This window comes from Hippichthys cyanospilos, chromosome 11 (genome assembly GCF_059441005.1).
Source record: "Hippichthys cyanospilos isolate Australia breed blue-spotted pipefish chromosome 11, RoL_Hcya_1.0, whole genome shotgun sequence".
In the NCBI taxonomy this organism is placed as follows: domain Eukaryota; kingdom Metazoa; phylum Chordata; class Actinopteri; order Syngnathiformes; family Syngnathidae; genus Hippichthys; species Hippichthys cyanospilos.
Window position 1 is genome coordinate 16,535,748 of NC_142379.1, and position 24,342 is coordinate 16,560,089.

Here is a 24,342-nt window from a genome sequence, read left to right on the forward strand (position 1 = left end):
GTCCCTAGAGTGAGTGCATGTAGAGCACAGACCAAGGTCAAGCTTTTGACAGCAATCTTTTAAATACCAGGCTTCTGCATGTCCTGGTTTATCAAGGATGATAGATCCTTATTATTCCTTTTGATCTATGCTTTCCATGTGGTCTCTATGAATTAACGATACCTTTATCTAAAGCCACACAAAAATTTGCATTTTGTGGAATTTACATTATTATTTCATGCAGAATATTTTCTGTATTGCGATTGTGCCAAGAAAAATCTCATCTCTACTTAGATTAGTACCGTCATGTACAGCACATTGTGCATAATTTTTGGTGCAAGTTCCCTCACAATGCTTTGTAATAAACAACAGTTGAACACAACCTCAGCATAAGGGTGTAATCCTTGAATTACTAGCTACAGTGCTTTCCAGTGGCCTCTGTCTGTAATTTAGCCTGACGTTAATTCTTGCAGCCAGTCATGCAGATGCCGCACGCTGCCACTCCGTTGCTGAATTAAACCACAATAGCGTTTATTTACAAGTCACACTCTATCAACACTCAATACCCTAATTTGACAGGTCCGCAAAAGACTGAGAGAAGTCCAGGACTCTAATGAAAGTGCTTGTTGACTTCACCACATTCCAAAAAGCATTCCAAATCTCTTTGAAGGTTGGAGAAATTACCCCTGCATGAGATTGGACTGCAGCAATCTCAGCTTCTTTGGGATGTGAAAAACTGGAGCAAAGCCATTTGAAAAAACAATGCTTATTAATGTTATTAACTTTGGGTGTGCGTGTCTGGGGGGGGGTAGTTTTCAATAGAAGTTATTTGGTTTTGTTTTGTAAAAGCTACTGTGATATATGATTGTTATATAATTACCATTATTTGTAATAATAACTTGATTATTACATCATTATAACAATCCATTTAATATAATAATAATAATAATAATAATAATAATCTAATTATAATTGGTATTATATTATGACTATAATACCTCTCCACACATTGTCAATGGGAGACAGTTCTGGACTGCTGTCGGATAATTGCACTTTCAAGCCACACTCATGCAGCACATATTATTATTATTTATTATACCGTAGTTATACAGTGTGTTATATAATGTTAAATTGTATGGATTTTTTAAATGGCACAAAATATTGCGCTTTCTATATGCTCTTAACTCAAGATCATGGATTTTAGCACTTTTGACTTTAGACTTTTGAAAAACAGCAGTAAAATGAAAGGCACTTTTTAAAAACAGGTTTTTTGTGTTTGTTTTTTTTTTGTTACCCTCCACAATTCATTCAAAACTTGGCCAGGTTGCGAAAGATTCTGCTTACCCAAAAGTGAGAACAACATGCAATGATAAAAACAGCTCAAAATCACAAGATCTGAACTGCTAGCATGTATTAGAAATGTTTGCAAATGCACGTTTGTAATGCTGCTATTGATTCTCATTGATTTTTACCTTACTTAGAGTAATGCAATGAGTCCCCAGCTGCAACCTCACACTGTTACACCATCAATTGATTCCATCAATTGATTTCTTTTTTTTTTCTCTCCAAGATATCCAATAGCCTCTGGAGTTGTGAGAAAGAAAGACAGAAAAGATATATGTAAGCAAACAAGAAAGGGTGCCGAAAGTAGTAAAATAGATTTGTTGTAGAAGAGATACGGGGAAAAGATGTATGCTCTCTGTGAAGTGAAAGACTTTAGTGAGTGGGAAAATAATTATGATGGCATGGTAAAAGAGGGTCACTGGATGCATTGATACAGTATATATTACTTAGATGACGGACAATCAGGAAAAGCTAAAGCAGGTGGGTGGATTGAAATACATTTAAGTAGGCAAGTCACATGGCAGATGGCTCAATTGGATGATAAGGCAGAAGTGATCTGGAGACGGGTGTAAAGGGGGGAATGGCTCATTCAAATTTGATGATTCATTACATAGGTGGAAAAAAGCGGTAGGAATGTAAAGATGGATGAGAAACCACAGAAGAAAGTGGAGGGTGATATGGTTCACCTTTGACTGGATGTCATGCACGCAGCTAAGAAGCTAGCGTTAATGTTATTAGACTATGGGAAAACAGGCTTTTAAAGCTCTACTGTCTACATATTTTTGTTACACAATTACAGAAACACAAGATACAAAGGTTAAATATGAGTGATTGTTTTTACTTTTGTATACAAATGGAATGCAAAACGGGTGAGCAAGAAGCATACGGAGAGAGAGAGAGAGAAAGAGAGAGATGAGAGACAAAACGAGAATAAGATATGGGAATGGATTCTGCACATCCACAGCACCACACTATTATCTTGATGCAAGAATGGAACAAAGCAGCCGAATCAGCGTCGCCTGCCGCTTGCTTGATGCTGTGTAAATAAATTATATAAACAGGAAAAAAAAAACATTGAGACAAACCTCTAAATCCATTAACTAATCAGTCATAGTACAAAAGATCTTAATTCATCATCTCACAAAGACCTTGGATTTAAATCTCTTTTGTTCATGCACCACTAAATCTCTGCATAAAGCAAAGTCCATAAACTTACTTAGAAAATACTAAGAAAAATCTTAACCTTAGAAAATGGAAGCTTAATTACTGTACAGCATGGTTTCGCAAACTTTTTCTTTTTGTGCCAAGATTTACTTTTCAAACAGTCAACCCCTTGGAATCTATTTCATTATTTTTTTGTGACCATGTTTATGACTGGGAGTGCAGCGCTACGGGTGAGTTAAAATTATTGTTCCGCGCATACAGCTCAGAACCACAAATAGGTAGAATGCTTGCTTATCAGCACTAGCGATATTAGTTTAGTCCTCCAAAACGTCACCTAAAAACTACAACATGGGCCAAAAACCACTCAACATAGCAATGGATGAATGGCAAAGCAAGTAAGACCCTACTATTGTAACTGAGTTATATTGTTTTAATTTGTGAAAAATTTGGGGAAAGTAAGGTAAAGATCTTGCATCGATTACATTGCGGGCGAGACCCAATGTCACCACCCAATAGCACATACACTCATATACACCCACATACACGACATAAATGCACAGGTATAAATAATAAAGAAAATAAATACAAATCTTAATAATAATAGAACTGCTTTTGGTGAAGTTAATAGTGTAAAATATATTACCTGATACGTATGCCCATCCGGGGTTAGCTTTCATTCTCAGTCTGAGCTCTTGTATTTGTTTTTGATTTATTCATTTATTTTTGTCGTATGGTGTCGTATGCAATCTACTCTCGTCACGATCGACCAATTGATGCATTTAGTATCCCTGCAGTAAAGGGATTTTTGTCTCTTTTTTTCCCCATTTTTCAATCAAGCATGGTATTCCAATGGTAAATTCTACTAAATGTGAGTGTCAAAATATAGACATTATCACAAAGGAGAGTCCCCTCGGTTTCAGACTCACATCTGCGACAAGGCCAGTTCCAATGTCTGGACATGATGAACACAGATAGCCAACAATAAAAGTACTGCTGTGTTCCACCTATCCATATTCTATATCTTGTTCAGGGTGACAGCGAGCTGCAGATAATCCATTCTGACTTTTGCGCAAAAGTTGGACCACACGCTAGACTGTCTGGCCAGTCAATCAGAGAGCAACCACATTCACAATAATAGTGAATTGGAAGTGAACCCCTGCTGCCTGGCAAGCGCACCTCTCAGATTTTCATGTTTTTAATGTTTCCTTGAAATGTTCATTTCAAATATTACGCTTTATGAAAAGCTAAGCCTAAATGAGAACCACAAGTATCGTTTTGAATTATTTCAAACAAGGAGGTGGTACGTAAACACAATTTATCTTATAGTACTTGTGTTAAACAAGTGAAATTTGCAAGCAAAAAAGAAGATAGTAGTAGTAAAGTCTAGCTTTTAGCTGCATGGACAGCACACTCATCAAACAATATCCGAATGAAAGTTAACACTTTGGACTTTACTGCTACACTTATCCTCAATATGGTTTGAGCCTCAACACAAAGCAAACATCCGTTTGTCAATTATCATAGCCTATAAGACTGTGCTGATGGTTCTTCATCATCAAGGTGCTGTATTGACTGTGAACAACCTAATCTACTTGGGTCAATTTGTTAGGCAGGGAGACTGAATTCCTCTGAGGTAATCATCTTGAATTGCATTCCAACAGCGTGGACTGTACATCAAACATAGGGAGCAACATTATATTGTAAACTAGAGAGCTCTTCCTCATTGATTCATAATAGCAGACAAATGTACCACCAGAGTAGCATATCATTAAATGTCTCATTAAAACAATACATATATATTATAATTATTAAGTGTTGTTTTACTTTTGAATGGAACAAACATCTATACATTTGGTGGTTCTGTTAAATACTTTGAAGCTAGACCCCATTGAAAAGAGGAAAAACACTTGCTCTTTTTGTATTCTTGCAGGTTTAAATCAAATGATTTTTGCCAAAACATTTCCAAAATCTATGCATTATTAATGTGTCCCTGGGTCATGATCAATTTGCAACATTTGAAAAGCTATGAAAAATAGAGGAGTGGTTATAGTTTACCAAATGGGGATGCATAAAAAATGCCATTGCTGGTTAAATGATTCCCAGTACCTTCATACAACCATTCACTGTAATATGTGAGGGGTTTGCATGTCCCATTGATGATAGGAGCTAAGTTGCCTGGGGCTGTTTGCCCATAGCAGGGTCAACCATGGCAAACAGGTCCAAGGTGAGGAACCAGACAAAGTACGGCTCACAGACCTCAATGATGCTTGAATTAATTGGGCTGCAGTTTCCTTGGTGGGTCACCAGGGGCCCCCTTCTGGAGCCAGGCTTGAAAGTGGGGCTTGCTGGCCTGTACCCCTGGGACCCAGTCAGGCAATAACTGAAAAGGTAATGTGGGTCTGCCTTCCAATAGGCTCACCGCCTGTGGGAGGGGACATAGGGGTTGGGTACTATGTTAGTTGGGCAGAGGGACCTTAGCAGTTTGATCCCCAGCTGTAGAAGCTAGCTCTATGGACATGGAATGTTACCTCTTTGGCAAGGAATGATTCTGTGCTGATGTGTGAGCCAGAAAAAATTGAACAAGACATAATGTAACTTTTCTACGAACAGATTGTGTTCCGGTACAAGTACTCTCGAGAGGGGTTCGACTCTTACAATCTGGAGTTGGAGCCTGTACAATTGACTTGACCCCACTGAATGAGAGCGTTGCCTCCCTCTGCCTTCAGATAGGGGGTGGGTTCTTACTATTGTTTGTCCCAATGTACCAAAGAGCAGTTGAAAATAACCCACCCCTTTTAGAGTCCCTGAAGTACGGTGGAAAGTGCTCCCTCTGGGGAATCCCTCATTCCGCCGTGGGACTGAAATACTCATTTGGGCAATGACGGTGGGACTGAGGAATCTAAATAATCTGAACCTGGGCTGTCCATAATGAACACCATGTTCAAACATAAGTCGGAGAGCGGCTCCAAGAAACAACAACACAAAGAAAAACCAGGAACAGAACCAAGAAAGCTGGGCCAGAGGGCGATAGCCAATGACTTGTTCATGGACGCTTGGGAGGCAGGGGACAAGCCCATTAAGTCAAGCTAGGGGAGAGAATCAAATTGGGGCAGGAGGAATATTAGTCGTACAGCCAAAGTGGGTCGATGTAGGTGGTATGTGTGTACTGTTCCCTCACATGTTGCAGAACTGAGCTTTGCCTGTACCCAGGTCCACCGGCATCGCTATGTGAACATGAGAACGGACAGGGTTGAGACATCATTGTGCGAAATAGAGGGGGTTGGTAGCTGTACGTGCATTGAAATCGGGAGAGAAAGGATGCGGATCTTGTTAGAGTCTAGTCGGCATTCTCAGCCCATGGAAGTTGGTAAAACCAGGAGGAGGAATGGGACATCATGCATATCGGGGTGGTCTTCACCTTCTGATAACCCCAGTTAATCTGTGGATTTAGTTGGGATGGAAACCTGAGGAGAGACTGGCGGTGTCACATATCAGCCTGCAAAGCTTGGTCCAGAATTGCAGAGGAGAATTGCAGACTTTGGTCTATCATCACATCGAGCGGCAAACCATGCAGGCAGAAGACATAGGAGATGACGAGTTGGACAATCTCCTTGGCCGATGGCAGACTTTTCAGGGGAATGAATTCGGCCGACATATGGAACCCTGTGTGTGGTATTTTGCCCTTTCCGTTGATCTTTACATTAAACACATTTCACATCAAAGGGAATGCATTGGAAAAAAAAGACACTAGAGAGCTAACATTTCACCCAATTGGTGACAACATATCCATAGTTCAACATGTCATCCCTTGGCTAAAATACTACAAGAATTATATAGGGAAGGAGACAAAAATTGTTAAAGTATTTCACAAGGGTTAATCAGATACTGATAGAATTGATGACCATATGGCCGTCAGACAGGGAAAAAACAGTCATGAAATCAAGAAAAATGTGAGACAAAAGACAATGAGGAATTGGCAGGGGATGCAGCAGACCGATAGGAGGCTGATGAGATTGGACAGACTTTGATTAATTCATGGGTGTCATTTTCCAGAGAGGCCACCAGAAGTGCAGCCATAATAGGTCCATGGTAAATTTCACCCCTGTCACTGTAGCAATGACACAAGGAGAAAGCAGGATAGGGTCAGGTTCGTAGGATGGGTTCTTCACCCTGAAACCAGGATGGTAAGAGATTGTCAAATCAAATCTTGCAAAGAAAAGGGCCCAGCAGGCATGGTGAGAGTTGAGTCGTTTGGATGAACCGATGTACTGAAGATACTTATGGTAAATCCACATGAGAAATTGGACATTTCACCCATCCAGCCAGTGGCGCCACTTCACCAGGGCTATCTTGATCAACACCAGCTTATGGTTGCCAATGCCATATTTCCTTCATGCATTGGGCAGCCGGTGGGAGAGGGCAATGTGGTCCATGGTCCTCAATCAGAAAAGGGTGGAGTGCCCTCTCTGCATTAGGGATGAGATCAAGTATCGCAGGGGTTCATGTGTGAGAACTGGGTTGAAATTGATAGGCAGATCGGCACAGTGTCTGCTGTAATGCGTACTCTGTATCGGTCCATCGCGGTGAAGAAGGAGCTGAATCCAATGGCTAAGCTCTTTATTTACCAGTCAATTTACGTTACTACCCGAACCTACGATCATGAGGTGTGGGTCCTGAGTGAAAGAACAAAATCCCAGGTACAAGCGGTTTAAATGAGTTAGCTCAGCAGGGTATTTGGGCTCTCCTTCCGAGATAGGTTGAGAAGCTCGGTCATCTGGGAGGGGCTCGTCGTCGAGCTACCAAGTAAGGTGGCTTGTTCATCTAGGTAGTATGCCTCTTGAACACGTCCCTCATGCGTTGTTCCAGACATGACCTACCGGAAGGGGGCCTTGAGCTTGACCCAGGACATGCTGGAGATATAATGTCTCTAGGCTGGCCTGAGAATACCTGCGTGTACATGCGTGTGTGTGTGCGTGTGTGTGTGTGTGCGTGTGTGCATGCGTGTGTATGTGTGTGGAGGTTGGAAGTCAACTAACTAAATATTGAGTTATGAGGCAACCAACTTTGGACCCTTGCTTGGTATTTGGAAATTATCACTTCTTATTGCTTTAAAAGCATTGTAACATGTGTTGTTATTTTATTGATAATAATCTAATTAGAACAACATCCTGTGTGATCCAACCAGATGACGTGTCAAACAAATTTAAAAGTGAATTTAGAGGTGGTCCTTTTAATGGTTAAACAATCTTTGCTGGGAGGATTTGTTTGGATTCTCAAAAAATAATTTCCCAATAGGAACAGGAAATCAAATTAATCGGTTCTAAAGTCCAATTGTCCTTTCTGCATGTCCAGACTAAGTTCTTTTGACAAGAAGGGGAGCTACAACCTGGACCAGTCACCAGTCAGTAGTGCACGTATAGACACACAATGATTCACGCTCACATTTGTTCCTATTGACAATTTAGTTTCTCCAGTGGAACCATGTGCATATTGGAGGGGAATCAACAACCAAGAACAAAGAAACTAAGAGATTGATCTGAAAGCATTTAATAGAATGCATGCTGTGTGTGAAAGCAGTGAGCAACATTTTTTCTTCATCCAACTAAATGCACTGTTGGCTTTCAGCACCATGGATAGTTCATGCCGTATCAGGTTGGTTACATCATTCCCAAACAAAAGCTGCAGATTCACGCTTATGTATTTTAAACAAACTGGAAAATGATGGCTGTTCTTGATGTTCTGTCTATTTTTGATAAAATTATATGGAATGGTATTAATATACGCATTAGCCCAGAAGGAAACAAAAAGTGACGATGTTGGGCCACTGGTGTCAAATTCAAGCGCCAGATCGGCCCCGTCGCATCACTTGAGAAGAGACCTGTGAAGTGCAATGTGTAACTATCGTACTTAAAATTTAGTTGACTTCACAGTCATAACGGGCCTATGAAAGAAACTCCAACTAAAATGCGGTCCACGACAAAAAAGAGTTACAGACCCCTGACCGTGACTGACATCCAGAGGTCTTCATAATACACTACAACTCCTCTATAACGAAACCTGCATGAGCAAAACTACCTCCCAGTGTGAAAAAAATGTGTGCTTTGAAGCCTTTCCCTCTTTCTAATTTCCCCACACAAAGAAAAATCCCACTGTAGCATAATATAAAATGTTTTTTTTCTGCATTTCCGTTGCAGTGAAATTCACGGCAGCAAAAACAAGCCTTCAGCAAAAGTCTAATTCGGTTTATACTTGAAGCGCTGGCACGCATTTTTGCAGCACGTTATACTCGGAGCAGCTCCCCCCCACCACCCCCCCCGCCCCCCCCTGCAGTCAGACGATATTCTCCCATACTGTGGGTGGCAGCAAATAGACTGAACAGCATTCAAACAACACTACTCTATAACAGTGATAGAGAATCCTAGTCAATTCAAATCATCTAAACAGACTCCTCATCTATCCCCAACGTGGTGGTTGCCAGGAGTTATGTTATTTAGATCACGGTATTTCTTTTCAGACGACTCATGAAGGTGTTCGTACCAGCGAACTTCCATTTATAATAGTTTGTCCGCTATGTTGTCCGCTCGTCAAAAAATTCCGGAAGATACTGCACACGTTGCAAAAAATCTGGCCCGCGTGGACGTTTCGCAGAGGGACAGGGTTGCCGAAATAACGTCATTTTGACACGTGGTGTCACACAAATGTCATTGACAAGTCAAGCTTAAACCAGGCTTAACACTTAGAAAGTAATAAAAGATGAAAGATGGATGAAGCAAAGTGAAAGACATTATGCAAGAAATTGAAGTAAGTAAGAAAATCAATGCTTATTGTAGATTTGGCCATTTATTTATTTATTTTCAATGTGGGCTGGTTGGATGCTTTGTTTTTAACTTCAGTCAGAATGTAGATTGCACAACATGTTTATTTTTTTATGTTTATGTCCGAGACATATATTTGCTATAGTGAATGAAACCTATTGTGAAAAATGTCTGGCTGCAAACATGATTTTTTTTGTAGAGGAGTTCTACAACCATATCATGTTTGAGTATTTTCAATTTGTGGTGTTAAAATAGTTTAGTAATCATCACTTGTAACGGTGAGGTAGAAAACCAATTAGGAGCTTATCAATACCTTAACCTACCCACGCATGAAGCTACGCTGCCCTTCCACGACATTTGGTACATACACTTGTATATTTATTTACTTAAGTAATCTAAATGCGTTCCAAAATTCTATCTTCAAAAAGGTAATGTTCAATTTTCATGATACCATTTTAAAAAGAGATGTGTATGCCTATCCCAACTGATTTCAGGCAGTAGGCAGGGGACATCCTGAACTGGTTGCCAGCCAATTGTAGGGTACACAGGGACAAAAAAAACATTCATGCCCGCGATCACACCTAAGGACAATTTGGTGTGTCCAGTACCCCTGCCATGCATGTTTTTGGAGTGTGGGAGGAAGCTGGAGTGCCCGGATAGAACCCACGTGGGCTTGGGGAGAACATGCAAACTCCACACAGGAGGAACAGAGCCAGCTGGAATTGCGCGGCGGACGTGCTAACCACTCTTCCACAGAGCCACCCACATTATGCCATTTGGGGAAACAAAAATAAATAAAAAGAATAAACATTATCACATAATTTTCTTCGTGCTCCTTCTTGTTCTTTGGCCAGATGTTTGCTCTCGTCCTGTTTGGTAAGAAAAATGCGGCAGCAGTCAGAGAAGTAACGCTGTGACACGCACATAGTAGATTAGACCAGTGCGTAAACATGGATTGCGTTCGATGCGGGAGAAAATCATTTAAACTTCTTAAGAGAAACAAACGAGCTTTATTACATCTTTGACCCATTCGATGAGAAAAGATACACTAGACAAGACATGTGACATCAATTACACCATGTGATAAATGCATCGACATGTAAGTGTGCGTAAATGTGGCGCCAGTGTTTCACGCCTCTCCAGTGGCGTTTCTGTGGAGAAAGTATATGATGTAGAAAGAGAGAATGCGCGTGGCAGAGACTGAACGAAGGAAAGCGAGAGAGAGCAAGAAGGAGGGTGCGCGCATGTCCAGTTGCTCCATGCAGTCTGCTCTCCAAGCTCGCCAATCTTACAACGACTTTCCCCACTCCTCCTTTCCACCTCTGTCTTTCCATGTGCGACGGGCACACAGCTCGCTCCTGAGCGGACCGTGAATGCAGGGGGAAATAACCGCTAGAAGCTCACCATGGAATAGGAATATACTACCTTGGGCAATATATACAGTGCACGGGAGAAAACCTTCCCCTCCTTTTTTTTTCCTTCCGTCTTTCAGCTCCTCCGCCCTGCCAATGTTTCTCAACACTTTCTGAGGGGATCCAAGTGAAGAAACATGAGGATTAATATTTTGTCTTGGCACTTTCTGGGCTTGTGTTCCGTCCTCTGGGGGTTGACGACGGGAGCGTTCCCCAGCTCAGTGCAGATTGGTGAGTTGGAGCTGGAGTTTTAATTTATTTATTTATTTTTTAATCCCTAATACAGATGATCATTTTTAACGTCTCCTAGAAAAAAAATATCTTTAAAAATATTTAAGAAACAGAATCATAACGAGCTATCATTTTGGCCGAGGTTCTTTATTTGAACTCATTGTCAAAATCATAAATGGTCTACAAATACATCCAAAGTGTTTTTCTGTTAACTGTGAATATTTAAAAAGCTTTTTCCTTCTTCAGTCTTATCTGTCTTTAGACACTGCAGCATTCCCTCCCTCCCTCTCTGTCTCTCACCCTCAAGCTCTCTTTCTTTTCCATTCTTGCGAAAGCAAAATCTTCCATTGCCAGGCACATGAACAGAAAGTGATAAAGTTTGCAAAATGGGGATCACCGTTGCAGATGATCCCACGTGCATGTGAGCTTGTGTGGCGCGCACACGCCACAGTCATGCACGCAGTCCAATGCGTGATAATGAATTCACTGCATCACTCCTTGTGGAGGGCAGTTGGGAGGTCCTATAATGGGATTCAGCTCCTTGACTCTGTACCTGCAGCTGCCAATAAACTTAATATGCTAAATATTTTTGCAAATTGGCATCCACTACACGTCTGCATTGCTTTCTAAACACACAGCATATAAAATATGTGATGGTGTATGTTCACACAGGCAAGGGTGCTGTAAAAGGGCAGCTGGTGGATAATTCTTGAGGGTCATAACTTACAGGGGACCTTTAGCCATATTAGGATATTACATGGTTCATGCTGCGTTATTGTGTATTTTTGGCTGCACTGTTATTGCATTTCACGCCCATGAATGTGGCATGTACGGTATATAAATGCCAGTTCATGTGTGGACCTGCATGCAGACGCTGCTGATAGTAGGTAAATGTTCTCTACTAATATATGCAACATTTCTGTTTGCCTGTCTTTTCTTCAAATTGAGGAGTTGGATACATACGGATGCCATGTAATTTCACAGAAAGCTTTGCTCTGCTTTTTCCTATTTAAACTTGTCAAAACATGAATTCTGAGGGAAGTGGAGTACGGTGGAACCTCAGAAGTCGAATGGAGGCTTTACTACATCATGCATTGGATTTTAGAGAAAATAAATCCCATTTTGTATGTTGCAACTGTCAGCTTGCCCAATCAGTTGCTATAGTGAATCTATCTTTTTTTTCTTTTTTTAATCAGCGGTTGAAACGTTCACGGCTTGGTATTTGAACACCGACTTGGACTGCGTAAAAGGCAGCAGCCTTTGCTCCTATACTAACAAACCCCATGCAATTTAAATAATTTAAACTAATCTAATTAGTTCCCAAGTAAAACCAAAACTAGTGTTATTCATACAGGCATTTTATTAACTTCACACATTCTATAAATTAGATACTCATACAAGACTGAGCCAACCAAAGTAAGAACTCAACTTGAGTTCTCAACTTCATAAGCCCTCCCAAAATGGGAGGAAAAAAAGTGTTGCAAAGAAACCCAATGCGATAACCCTTTGAAGGCCACAGAATTGAGTTTGTGTGTGTAATCCTGTCTTTTAGAGAAAGTGTTGCAACCCCCCCCCCCCCCAAAAAAAAAAAAAAACCTCCAAAAAACAATGCAAGGAGATAATCCTTTGATGGTCATAGAATTGAGTTTGTGTGAGGTTGCCCATTAAATGCTGAGGTTGTGCACAAGGCCATCATTTGGGAAAAAAAAAAGTCACAAAAAAGGCACCCAAAAAAATTGAAGGAAAAGCCCGTTTTAACCAGGTTTTCATGCTTACAAAAATCCGATCTTTTAACATTTGCTGTTTGCATCTCGTGTGATGTCATACATGAATCCTTGAACCCTGAAATTGTCTTTTACACCAAGTAGACAGACATACAAGTATTTCCGTCAAATTCGAAATTGCCAACATAAAACTAATTGTTATTCAGAAACATTCTCTGTGAACATGCATGTTCCTTGTTTTGTTTTAATGATTTTGCTCAATAATCATTAGTTAATTATCTGAGATAAACGTAAAAAAATAATAGCATGCAAGATAAACACCTAGTGAGGCGACAACATGCTGACAAAAAGGTAGACGGCACCTTGTCATAATAATAGCTCTGTTCATTATGTGCTGCCTGCCGACTCCTCCCTTGTCATCTTTCCTCTTCCATCTTTTTTATTCTTTTCCTGTTAAAAGTCGACTCAATCACTTTGTTTCCAATCAATTAAGCCCTTGGGGTATTAAAGAAATCGCTGAGGTTGATCTAATTGAAAAGAATGAAAGGCACACAAATAAAATAGAAGTATACAGGGGCAAACCTGCTTATGAATACATCAATTAGGATGTTGTATTAGCTCCATTAGTTGCTCCTGAATCTTAGGAAAAGCTTATTTATGTGTTTAAACATGCCAAACAGTCTTACAAGACAGCAGTTGTTTATTTTCAAAATTTAAAACACTTTCTGAACAATCACCATCATTAACATTTATTGGTTGTCAGTGACAATATTTGTTGCTTCAGCACAGATGCAGCTGTGTCTGATATTGTTCACTACCTCCAGAAAATTGCTTTATTCACATATGTGGATGCAATTTGGAGACATGCTGAGAGTAATGTCTCTAGTTAAGAAAAAAAAAATCACTCTCAATGTACTCAATAAAAATAGTTTCTAATGTTAGCTCCCAAAAAGGGAACACTAAAATAGATTAAAATTTAGTTTTGGGCAGGGCCATTTTTTTTTTTTTGGATGTTCCCATGAAAAACCCTGTAAACATCCTCAAACCTCAACTCTGCAGAGCACAAGGCAAGAAAACCAATAGGAGCAAAAACAGAAACAAGAAAGAGAAAAGGACATGATACATGAAATGAAGCATCACTGTTGCAGCCATTTAGTGCATGCAGCAAACTGTTCAACTTGCATCTGAGCGAAATAGCCTCGATAGAGTATACTAATCAGTAAACAATTCATCCATCCATCCATTGTCTTGAGCCACTTATTCTCACTAGGGTCGCTGAAATGCTGGTACTTATCCCAGAAATCCTCAGGAATAGGCTGGGGATGCCAGCCAATCGCAGGTCACACAAAGACAAAAAAAAAACCATTCACACTCTTAATCACATAAAAGACATTTCAGAGTGTCGAATATACCTTCCATGGATGTTTTTGGGGAATGTGGGCGGAAAGCAGATTGCCCAGTTATAGCCCATGTGGGGACGGGGAGAGCATGCAAACTCCACAACCGGGGCCTCTTGCTTGTGTTGTTTTTTTTTTTTTTTTTTACATCTTTAGAAAGCTGATTTTCCTTCGTGTAGTTTTTTTTGTTGACTTTCACTTGAAATTGCTTCATTTTACACAGAGTTCAGTTGTTTTGCTGCATTTTTTTTGTGCCACCAAATCATTTTATTTGAGTTTTGGTATCAACAGTTAGTGGAACACAATAACACAGACAGAGACCTCACACTTTTCATGTCATGTTAATGTACTCTAATTATCTGGCATGTGAATATTTTTGCAGTGTCTTACTTTTACAAGACAAAATGCATTGATTTTGGTTATTATCTTGTCCGCAAGGTCCATCATGTCGAAGCAAGGGTTGGGACATGATTAGCAGAGCATTTGGGCATATAGTAGTGTACAAGTCAGCCATGTTTGTTGCTTTCCTGTTCTATGTGCGCGTGTTTACACGCCTATTGAATTTGCACTAATGATACAAGTCATATTTTATTCATTTTCACTTCATTAGCATAGTCGCTGTAGTTAGTCCGATTACAATGTCTCTGGCTTAGTTCATAAAAGGAGCCCCTCTGGGACTTCTTCTGAATTTGTAAAAGCTTTTCTTTGCATGGAGCCAAAGTATACGCCACTCAACTCTTCATAGCAATCCATGCTCAAATGTTAATTCTTTCCACCAATCTTTGCTCTCCTTTTTCATATTTGGTTGGTCTGATTTTGTCTCATTTCTCTTTTCATTTATCACATTCTCATTTGGCCGGACGGGATACGAGTCTCTCATTTTAAAAGGCCAACTGACACTTTGTATCCAACATCTTCATCCCTTTTTTTGTGCGTGGCCTCTGCTCCTCACTGATGTGGCTGACATTTTTGTGATGTGGCCTTCCTCTGTTATCTGTTACCTCCTCCCCAACTCATTATCTCTTTGTCTACTGACCTCTGACAGGCTAGTTGTTTCTATTTTTTCCTACCCTTTACATCCCGCTCCCTTTTTTGGTTTCATCTGTCTCACTGTGCAGCACTAGTATCCATGGATATTCTTTCATAGTTTTTGCATGTACTTAAAGGCAAGTGATTTTTTTTTTTTTTTTTTTACAAATGGTAATAAAGATCTTTTTTGGTTTATTTATTCTCTCCTTTTTTTGTCAACTGTCCTCTTTCAATCTTTCTTTGCACGTCCCGCTCTCGCTCCTCTCAATCACCTTTTCCTTTGTGTCACTCCCCAGGCGGCTTGTTCATTAGGAATACTGATCAGGAGTACACGGCGTTTCGACTAGCTATCTTCCTTCACAACACCAGCCCTAATGCTACGGAAGCCCCCTTCAACCTGGTCCCACATGTCGACAATATAGAGACAGCCAACAGCTTCGCAGTCACCAATGCATGTGAGTACTGAGCTCTTCTCTACTCTTTGGAATGTAACTTTTTTTTTTTCAAAATGTACATCAAACCATAACAAACAAAAGCTAATGAAAAAAAAGCATTTGAAATTCAGGCAGGTTTACATTCAAATGACACTGATTATGCTCCAAAAATTATTTCTGGCATCAAGTGGCCCTGCTGAAGTTATATTAATTTAGATTTTAGTAGCTCCTGCCTAGTAAACATTTTATTTCAGTAGTAAAGTTTATGATGAATCTTAAATGTTTTTGTGTTTTGGGTGATTTATAACATGGCTTTAAAAAAAGAAATAACACAACACTTCAGTGATTAAGTACAGATGTTTACCTACCAGTGGCTGATTACATGCCAGGATGTCTTCAAAAATTTGATCTATTTGTGTGGTCTTGATGACTGTAGCTCGGATGTATATTTACAGTCAAGTGAAATCACAACTCTCTACTTGTGGCATTTTCCATAAATCCAGACGCAAACATCCAAAATATGCACTCTTTTTCAAGATTTTTTTTTTGTTTTCCTTATATTGATGGGATGATCAATGTTCTAGAACATAACTCTAATCTGCCCCATAAGTGCTAACACGACAGCATCACCACATATTTTACCATGAAAAAAAAGTTCCGTGTGGATTAGCAGCATCTCCTTCATGTATTGATTTCCACCGTTGTAATTTGAAGCTAACGTTTTGATATGATCTTTTCAATGGGTGCTTAAAATACTCTTAAGTTAGAGACCAGTTGTGGTGCTTGTATTAGCCAGTCAACTGCAATTTAAGGTCAGATCTCTCTGTGAAGCAGGTGTCTGTTCAAAAGTATGCGTTTTCTTGTGTGGACATCACCCTCCCTGTGAGAGAACTGAGTCAGGGGAACGGTTGTTTGACATTTTTAATGTATTTGCTTTACTTTTACAATGAAAGAAAAAAAAAAAAACATGTTTGTACAACTAATAGGTGGCGATGTGCGGTGATTCAGTGACTATAATACATATGCCTCATTCCAGAATTGAAGGACATGTTATGTCCCACCCATCAATTTTTAAATAATCCATTTACAAAATACTAAAGCAAACAGTTTCAGACTATCTTTACTTACCCTGAGACCAAATCTAGAAAATAATGCTAAAGAAAATTGCATTAAAAATAATAAATAAGTCTGTAGTACCCCCTAAAATGTCATTTTTGTCTTGTCCCACACCCTGTAATGATATAATGTAAATTGAATGTAAATGGAATATCAATTTCATTTTTTTGTATTTTTCATTGCTGTCTTTTGCAAATGTCGGAATATTTGTTTTAATAAACATAACATTTCAAATAGTAGTTATTACACATGGAACATGTGTCCTAGAGCATGCTTGCAAACCTGTTACCAACCTTTTTAGCATGATAGAAGAAGAAAGTAGTCACATGATATGCTAACAGAGAAGGGAAGAACACATTTATGTCCTCTCCTATTTTCATAATTTGATGAAATAGTTCGCCTTATTCATTTGAATTTACTGTATTACTCTAGTTAAATTAAAACCCTTATGCATATAATCTGAATCATTTGGATTTTGTTTTTCTCTTTTCTTTCCTATTTACATAAGTAAGTTTGTCCTTTTGGTCAGCAGCATTAGCAACTTTGAGCAGATATGTTGTACTCCTGAGAGAACGCTAACATTAGCACAGAATTGCAGCAGTGTTGCCTGTTACCCTGTTACTGTGACGGTAGTCAATGTATTTATTTATTTATTTATAAGTGACCATGTATTATGGATGAATATTTAGCAGACAATCAGAAAAGGAAAAGTTTACTTTTCACGTATTTTGAAGCTAAAATGTCCTCCAATTCTGGAATCACCCATACATTGATGAGCTTTGAAATTACAAATGAAACAAATCCCAGTGAGAGGCAGAAAATATGTCATATGCAAAATAATGTCATATGCAAATCTTGTCGCAGCTGTAATGAATTTAACTTTTAACGGTTGCTTTTCCATAAAAGGATAAAAGTTAGTTGAAGTGAGTTATACACTTTTTCAAAAAAAAGAGATACATAAATAAAAATAAAAAAAAGATTGCATCCAAGTCTGAAATAAATCATACCAACCACCTGTTGAAACGATCACAAGACTGTCACTCAAGATAAAAGCGATCCGAATTGCCAATGAACATTCAGAATATATTAATCCATATCATGTCCATATCTATCCATATTATGTCCTCACCAGTGACTTGATTAGATTATATTTGTCTTATTTACTAATGACAAGAATTTGGTAGTAAACACAGCCACTAATATTTTGGGAAGTGCTTGCCCATTTTGTTCTTCATTCAAAAAAATAAAAAATAAATGAACCTTCTCCAGCTGCAGCAAGGATGTGTGGGTGGGAAGAAACACGGTGAATACATATCAGATTGCATCCCATTGTATAATGGGTAGCTAGGATTGCATTGCTGTTGCTTTAAATGAGTGTGAAGTGTTCTGAGAGAACAAAAGAATCCAACAGGCATTTTAAAATGCAGGACAGTTCATGCATGAAATAACCAGTGAGCTCTTCTCTTGTTATACTGAACTTACAAATGCATCTGCCTTAAGTGTTCAAGTAATGACTAATTAATGCTACATAAGCAAACGTTAAGTAAAGCTAGCGAAACACTATTTGAATCAAACCAACATCAATGGCTGCCAAGAATACCTTTTTTTCCCCCAATTTTAAGATGTGTACTTAAATATGAACAAAAATGCAGAAGTAGCTCAGTGTTTTGGCTTGTTTCAGTATTTTTCATCTCTGCTTTGCTGAGTGGGTGTGAACGATAACACTGAATAAATATGTAAGATTAGAACACTTAAATACATTTTGTCAGAGAAGAAATTATGAGTTAAAATGGTAAATACATGTATAATATTCTCTGTAAGGTAGCTTCGATCGTTTTCGGGGGGCACTGACGACTGTGGGACCAACAACAAATGTAATGATAATTGGTATGAGAATTATCAAAAACAAAGGCAGGTTTATTCTTGATTTTGATCCAGGTACTTTGTGTCCCTTGACCTGCCACAGGTTAAGAGCAAATCAGTTAATTATTCTGTTATCTCAAGGACTAACAACGTGTCTCTTGTTTGCCTTAATTGAATGGAATGAGAGGAGCCGGTTTGATTTTTGGCACTTCATGTCTGCTGTGTTCACATTGGTTTAAAAGTCCCTGTTTTAAATGTGCTGTGCTACACCTGCTTGCACATGTCAGTGAAAATACCAAATATTGTTCAACAAAAAACCTAATTACGGCATTTTCATTCAGTTACATATGAATGCCAATACATTGAAACACATAATTTTCTTTGCCATGAAAAAAAAGGGGATTCATTTGTTTTGTTTTGTTTTTATTTTCCATACCACTAATCCTCAGTAGTGCCATGGGTGAACTGGAGATGATTCAAACGGACTTTGGTACTCCCATAACTAGTTAGCAGACAATTACAGGACACATAAACAGTCGACAAAGGATTATTCAAACTCACATTGATACTTACTGACAATTTGGAGTATTCAAGTACACAGAAGACATGAAGCAAAAAAATAGATTAGAATTCCACATTTCAGAGCTTTCAGGTGTGTTCATTTTAATTCATGTTCTTATTTTACCCACACGTTTGTCTTCTTTTTTGGTTCTACATTTCTGTTGCTTGCTTTGTCTCATACTTCTGTATTGTGTATCTGTATTTGTCTGTATTGTGTATCTGCATTCGTCTATATTTAGTACACGCAGCTTCCACTTCAACCTGTTGAACCTGGAAGGGGGCTCCTCCCACATGTGGTCCCTTCTGAAGGTTTCTGATTTTCCCCAAATCTGTGTTTTTGAGCTTTATTTCCCCTTCTGGGAGCTTTGAGCAGAAGATGTTGTGTACCTACAACGAAAAGATGTCTCTGTACGACTTCTTTTTTGCATAAGAAGTCTCACCTCGATTCTTTTTCACTTATGAAGCCCTTTGAGACTTTGGTGATTCAGGGCTATACAAATAAAATTTGATTTGATTTGACTTCATCAGACACATCCACAAGCCCACGCTCATACACACACACACATGCATGCACACACACGAACCAGTTGGCAATAAGGAGAGGAGTGTCTGTAAGAAGCTCTTCAGAGTGAAGCACCTAACGTTCAAAAAGCAAGATTTTTTCTGTCTTTTAGTTCCAAGCTGGTCTCGCCTCTTCCTCCCCCTCACTTTTGTCCTTCCCTTTTCCTTTTCCATTTAATTTATTTCCCTGTTTTTCGACTCATTTAGTCCTCATCACGTTTTGCCCCTTTTCCTCAGCAATGGCGTGGTGAATGGATCTCTAAATTAATCCATGGCTCTTGCTCCGGGAGGTGAGCAATGCTGCTGAATTAGAATAGCGAATTCTCCAACTGACCTTGGCCAGGTCCTCTTTTTTTACTGGAAGCATAAAAAGATCTTTTTGAACACATCAAAGTTCTTGCTTGCATTCGCACATATTCATTGAGTATATGCTCTGCAACCGTCTGATTTTTCCGCTTATTTATTGAATGGAGTTGCATACACACAGTAACCTAGTAATGGTCACCCCACTGGTGACCCCTGCCCTAAATAGTGCAGTTACCATTGTGTGTCAGTCTATATGTGTCCTATGACTGGTGACGAGCACCGATCATTTTTGTCTTTTGCCCAAAATCAGCTGGATAGTTTCACACATGGCCCTCATCAGGACAAGATTAAAAAAATCGGGTGGACGGGTGCAAAATATATGGCTGATATTTAAACCTATTAAAAAAAAAGGTTGAAGTGCTGCCAGAACAATATTTGTACCATCGTTTTCTACACTTACTGTTCTTGTAGTCGTACACAGTGCTGCAGTGCCAGCAACAGAGAAAATAAGGAATATCACATGTTTATGATCAATTTCGATTAAAAATAGAGAGACAAAAATAGCCACAATTACTGCAAAATTTCTATTTGTGCCATATGTATTGCTCCATTTCTTGTTTTGGTACACCAACTAGTGGCCAAATGGCTGATTCTACAGTACAGTATTTGTGTACTTAAACACTTTAAGCAGGCTTTCATTAATGCCAATATTAGTTCTTCGCACTTCCCCAAAGACAGGAGAGAACTTCCGAAATAGAAATAAGGCTGTATTATCCAAAAATAGAAACAAAGAATGTATAGTGGCTGGGTTTTAGGGGTTCAAATTTTAACCAGGAGTGGTAGATCAAGCACAAAATGTACCCAGTTTCTTCACCTAGAAGAAGAAGAATAGGAAGTAACTGACCACATAAAAGCTAAGTGACAGCTCCACTCTCAAATTTACACATTGAATATTGTCAAAGTATTGTCTGTAAGGGTTTATAAGGATTCTATTAAATGTTTAATGTACATATAACATTTAGTATGCGTGAAATAAATGTTGTTTAATGTTTGTTGACCTCAAATGTAATTGAAAGTGTGATAATACTAATTGTGATTTCTAACCGTACAGGCAAACTTTGTGTTTAAAGAACATTGTATCAAAGGTAATAAACAAGTAGTTCGTTCCACTCCAACTCAGATTCAACCTTACTAGACTGCTAAAAAAAAAAAAAAAAAATCAACTTCTGTTCAAGTCGATTTTTTTTTTTTAAATTGGGACTGTGTTGGGGTTATTAATTGATTATTCTGTGGGATAACTGATCAATTTAGCTGATCAACTGATCAACTAATCAATTTTAACAAAATTCAAAAGTCACAGCCCCATTCCACAAAATCCCACTAAGCTCAGTGCTGCATCTCTATTCTTAAAAAAAAAAAAAGCATTAGGACTGGTGTGGCTAAAACCTGTTTTGAATATATGTGCCTCTCGTATGAAATTGAGAGTAAAAGAGCAAACTTGTGTCCATTTAAGTCAAGAGAGTAGAATCAAGAAGGTGTGTGAATGTGCAATGTACAGTGGAAAAAATGAACTGATTTGGACACAACTCTGAGGCATAATTTATGGGACAGAGGAGAGTGACAAAGAAGGTTTTCAACAAATAAATGTTTAAATGTGTATGCGTGTTTTTTTCAACCACAGATGAATTGAACTTCAGTAAGCTTTGTACTGAATTTGGCCACTTGTGTTTCAAAACTTAGATCATGAATATTTTAAAATATCATGAATACGGCAGCCACTGCAGTTATGATCGTGATGTGGGTTGTGGTTTAGGTGGTTGACCATTGCAGCCATCCATGACCTCATTGGGTTTCTAAATTTCCTTCTGAATGTTCATTGAGAATTAGTTAAATCAGTACTGTTTATGGGTGGTGGACAGATTGCATTTACATTCAGTGTTGGTTGTCACTCATCTCCTCAAGCTGTGTGACTCAGTGAGGTGCTCCATTGCGTTCAGATTCTGAGGACAATACTGGTGTTTACATTTGATCATGATAACACTTCTAAATTATGTAGTGGCAAAAAAAAAATATGAAAAATGTTGGCATTTGAATTAACTATTTGAATTAATTATTTATTTTGTCAATGTGGACATTACCATACTGATTCTCTTCAAACAAATATTCAAGCTTGAGTTAACCATAATTTTTGATGTGCCCTTATGACAAATGGTATAACACAAATGCGGATGCACGCACACTGACATGAGAAGGTAATGGCTTGAACTTAACATTTTAAATTGAATTTGCGTTTGTATAATTTAGTTAGAGTCTGTCTGCCTCATTTCGGTGGAACCTGTAAATTGGTTTGTTAACAGGCATAGAAAGTTTGTGTGTCATAAAAACGCATTGTTACTTTTCTCAATCATTCTCTCGGAAATTTTTGTTCTTTCCCAGCAGTTCATCAGTTCTGACAGACTGCCCATCGGTGACTGACGGACTGGCCAAATGACAATAACATTTTAAAAACAACGGACTAAGATCGACAGAACATTAGATTGTATCTGTCATTTTAGTCTGTCACTGTAATCATCAACATCGGTGTCGTCTGTCATCATTGGTAATCCTTTTTTACTTTGCCTATTTAAATCATCTAAGTTTGTCAAAAATATTTAAACTGCCATATACTTGGGGGAATGGCAGTGTAAACACAGTCTAAATAGGTAGCAAGCATACATACATAACTACATACATACGAACATGGACTTTGGAATTAATGGCTGAGTCCTAGAGCATTAGTATGGTAGATTAAAAAGATAAATTGTCATGAATTGTCATGAGCAACACTTTTGAGACCGGAATGAGTGAAGGACTGAGGGTTGGCTGAGGATGAGATGGAGTGATGATTACAAATTTTGACATGGAAAAAGGGGGACTGATGACTGAGAAACCAGCAAAAAATAAAAAAAAAGTAAAAAAAAATGCAACAACGGCACATGTGACATGCGAATCACAAAGATGGGCAATGCTTATCATATATAGTTTTATGCTCTGATTCTGACCAGTCAGATGTAACCTGAAAGACACATCTCTATCCAATAAGTGAACAGTATCTTAGGGGCATTACTAACACTCAAAACGTTCAAAGAATAACAGTGTTAACCCGTATAGTGCAGGTGATCTGGCTTTTTATACTTCTATTCTGCGTTCTTTTTGAGTCTTTTGCAAAAAAAGGAATGAGCAAAATGTGTGACCATTCTCTTCAGTTATTTATATTCCCTACTGGGAAAGTGCTTTATCTTAACACAGCTCTTGATGCTGTGATAAACTATGTGACACAAAGAGCAATTGTCACTGTTACGTTCTTCTTTTTTTTTTTTTTTGCAAAAAAATCCAACAATTTGTTGGAAATTTCTGTCCGATTATTGTCCATCTGTGCCTTTTTTAAGGTCAGGTCCCATTGATGTTGGACTAATAAAAAAAGGCTTTGTAGTTCACAATCTTTGGTCTCGTTTAAACCAAATCTGCAGTTGATGTCAAGTTCTTCTACATCGGACTTGCCCAAACCTTTTTTCCTTGAAATCTGCTTTACCAGCAGCCCACGACCAGGGGGAACAGTCCAGAGTCTTTGTAAGCAGCAATTAATGATATCCCAATATTCAGTAATGCAAATTCACCAAAATATATTAAGACAATATCTCGTCTTGATAGCATCAAACAATGCTTTGTGACATTACAATGAATGAAAATTCACATTTGGGTTGTGTCACTCACATAATCAGGTTTGTCCAATTGCACTGAGTGACAGTCTGAAACGCTCAGCTTATTTAGGCTTGCAGTACTCATCGCTTCACCTTTCAGGGAGGGAGAAGTGAAATGACCCAGGTAGAATAGACACATCATCAGGCAGGAACCATGGGATGAGATCCGTTTCTTTTTTAGCTTGTTGGCTCAAAAGTGCACTGAGAAATGCGGACAATCCAGTGGGTGTCAAGCCACCAAATTTTTGTCACACAGCCAAACATTATGAGAACGCCAGACAATTCTTCAAAATAAAATGCATGAAACATACGCCCCTAGAATGCTTTCATTTTGATGTCCTCCTCGAAGCAAGTTCATGACAATAGTCTACTATTTGAATGACGGTGTGATCTTTTTTTTTCTCAACTGATTTTTTTTTTTCTTTTCTTTTTCATGTACTGTGATGCAATGCGGGTGACGAACAATAGATAGGCTGGCCACCTGTCGCCTGCGATTGACACAACGGGCGTCCTTGTTCTACACTATATTCTTTCCAAGATGGTTCTTATTCTATGCTCCGGGCTTCACTTATGCCAGAACAGATAACAGAATAAATGGGCAACATTGAAAAGTTGCCTTCTGTAATTCAGATTATTGTATTTCACTTAAAGCAACGCCTATACACT

The 24,342-nt window shown here is 38.7% G+C and overlaps 1 protein-coding gene across 7 annotated transcripts in view; it reads left to right on the plus strand.

Moving 5' to 3' along the window:
* Positions 1 to 10,581: 10,581 nt before the first annotated feature.
* Positions 10,582 to 24,342, plus strand: part of gria4a (glutamate receptor, ionotropic, AMPA 4a) — a 120,719-nt gene continuing 106,958 nt past the window's right edge. For all 7 annotated transcript variants that reach the window (XR_015867310.1, XR_015867309.1, XM_088428500.1 and 4 more), the window contains exons 1-2: positions 10,582 to 10,945; positions 15,392 to 15,550. Coding sequence is in view for 5 of the 7 variants with exons in the window: in XM_088428500.1 (XP_088284626.1) it covers positions 10,852 to 10,945; positions 15,392 to 15,550 (253 nt within the window). In the remaining 2 variants the exon portion in view is untranslated. The remainder of the gene's footprint in view (positions 10,946 to 15,391; positions 15,551 to 24,342) is intronic.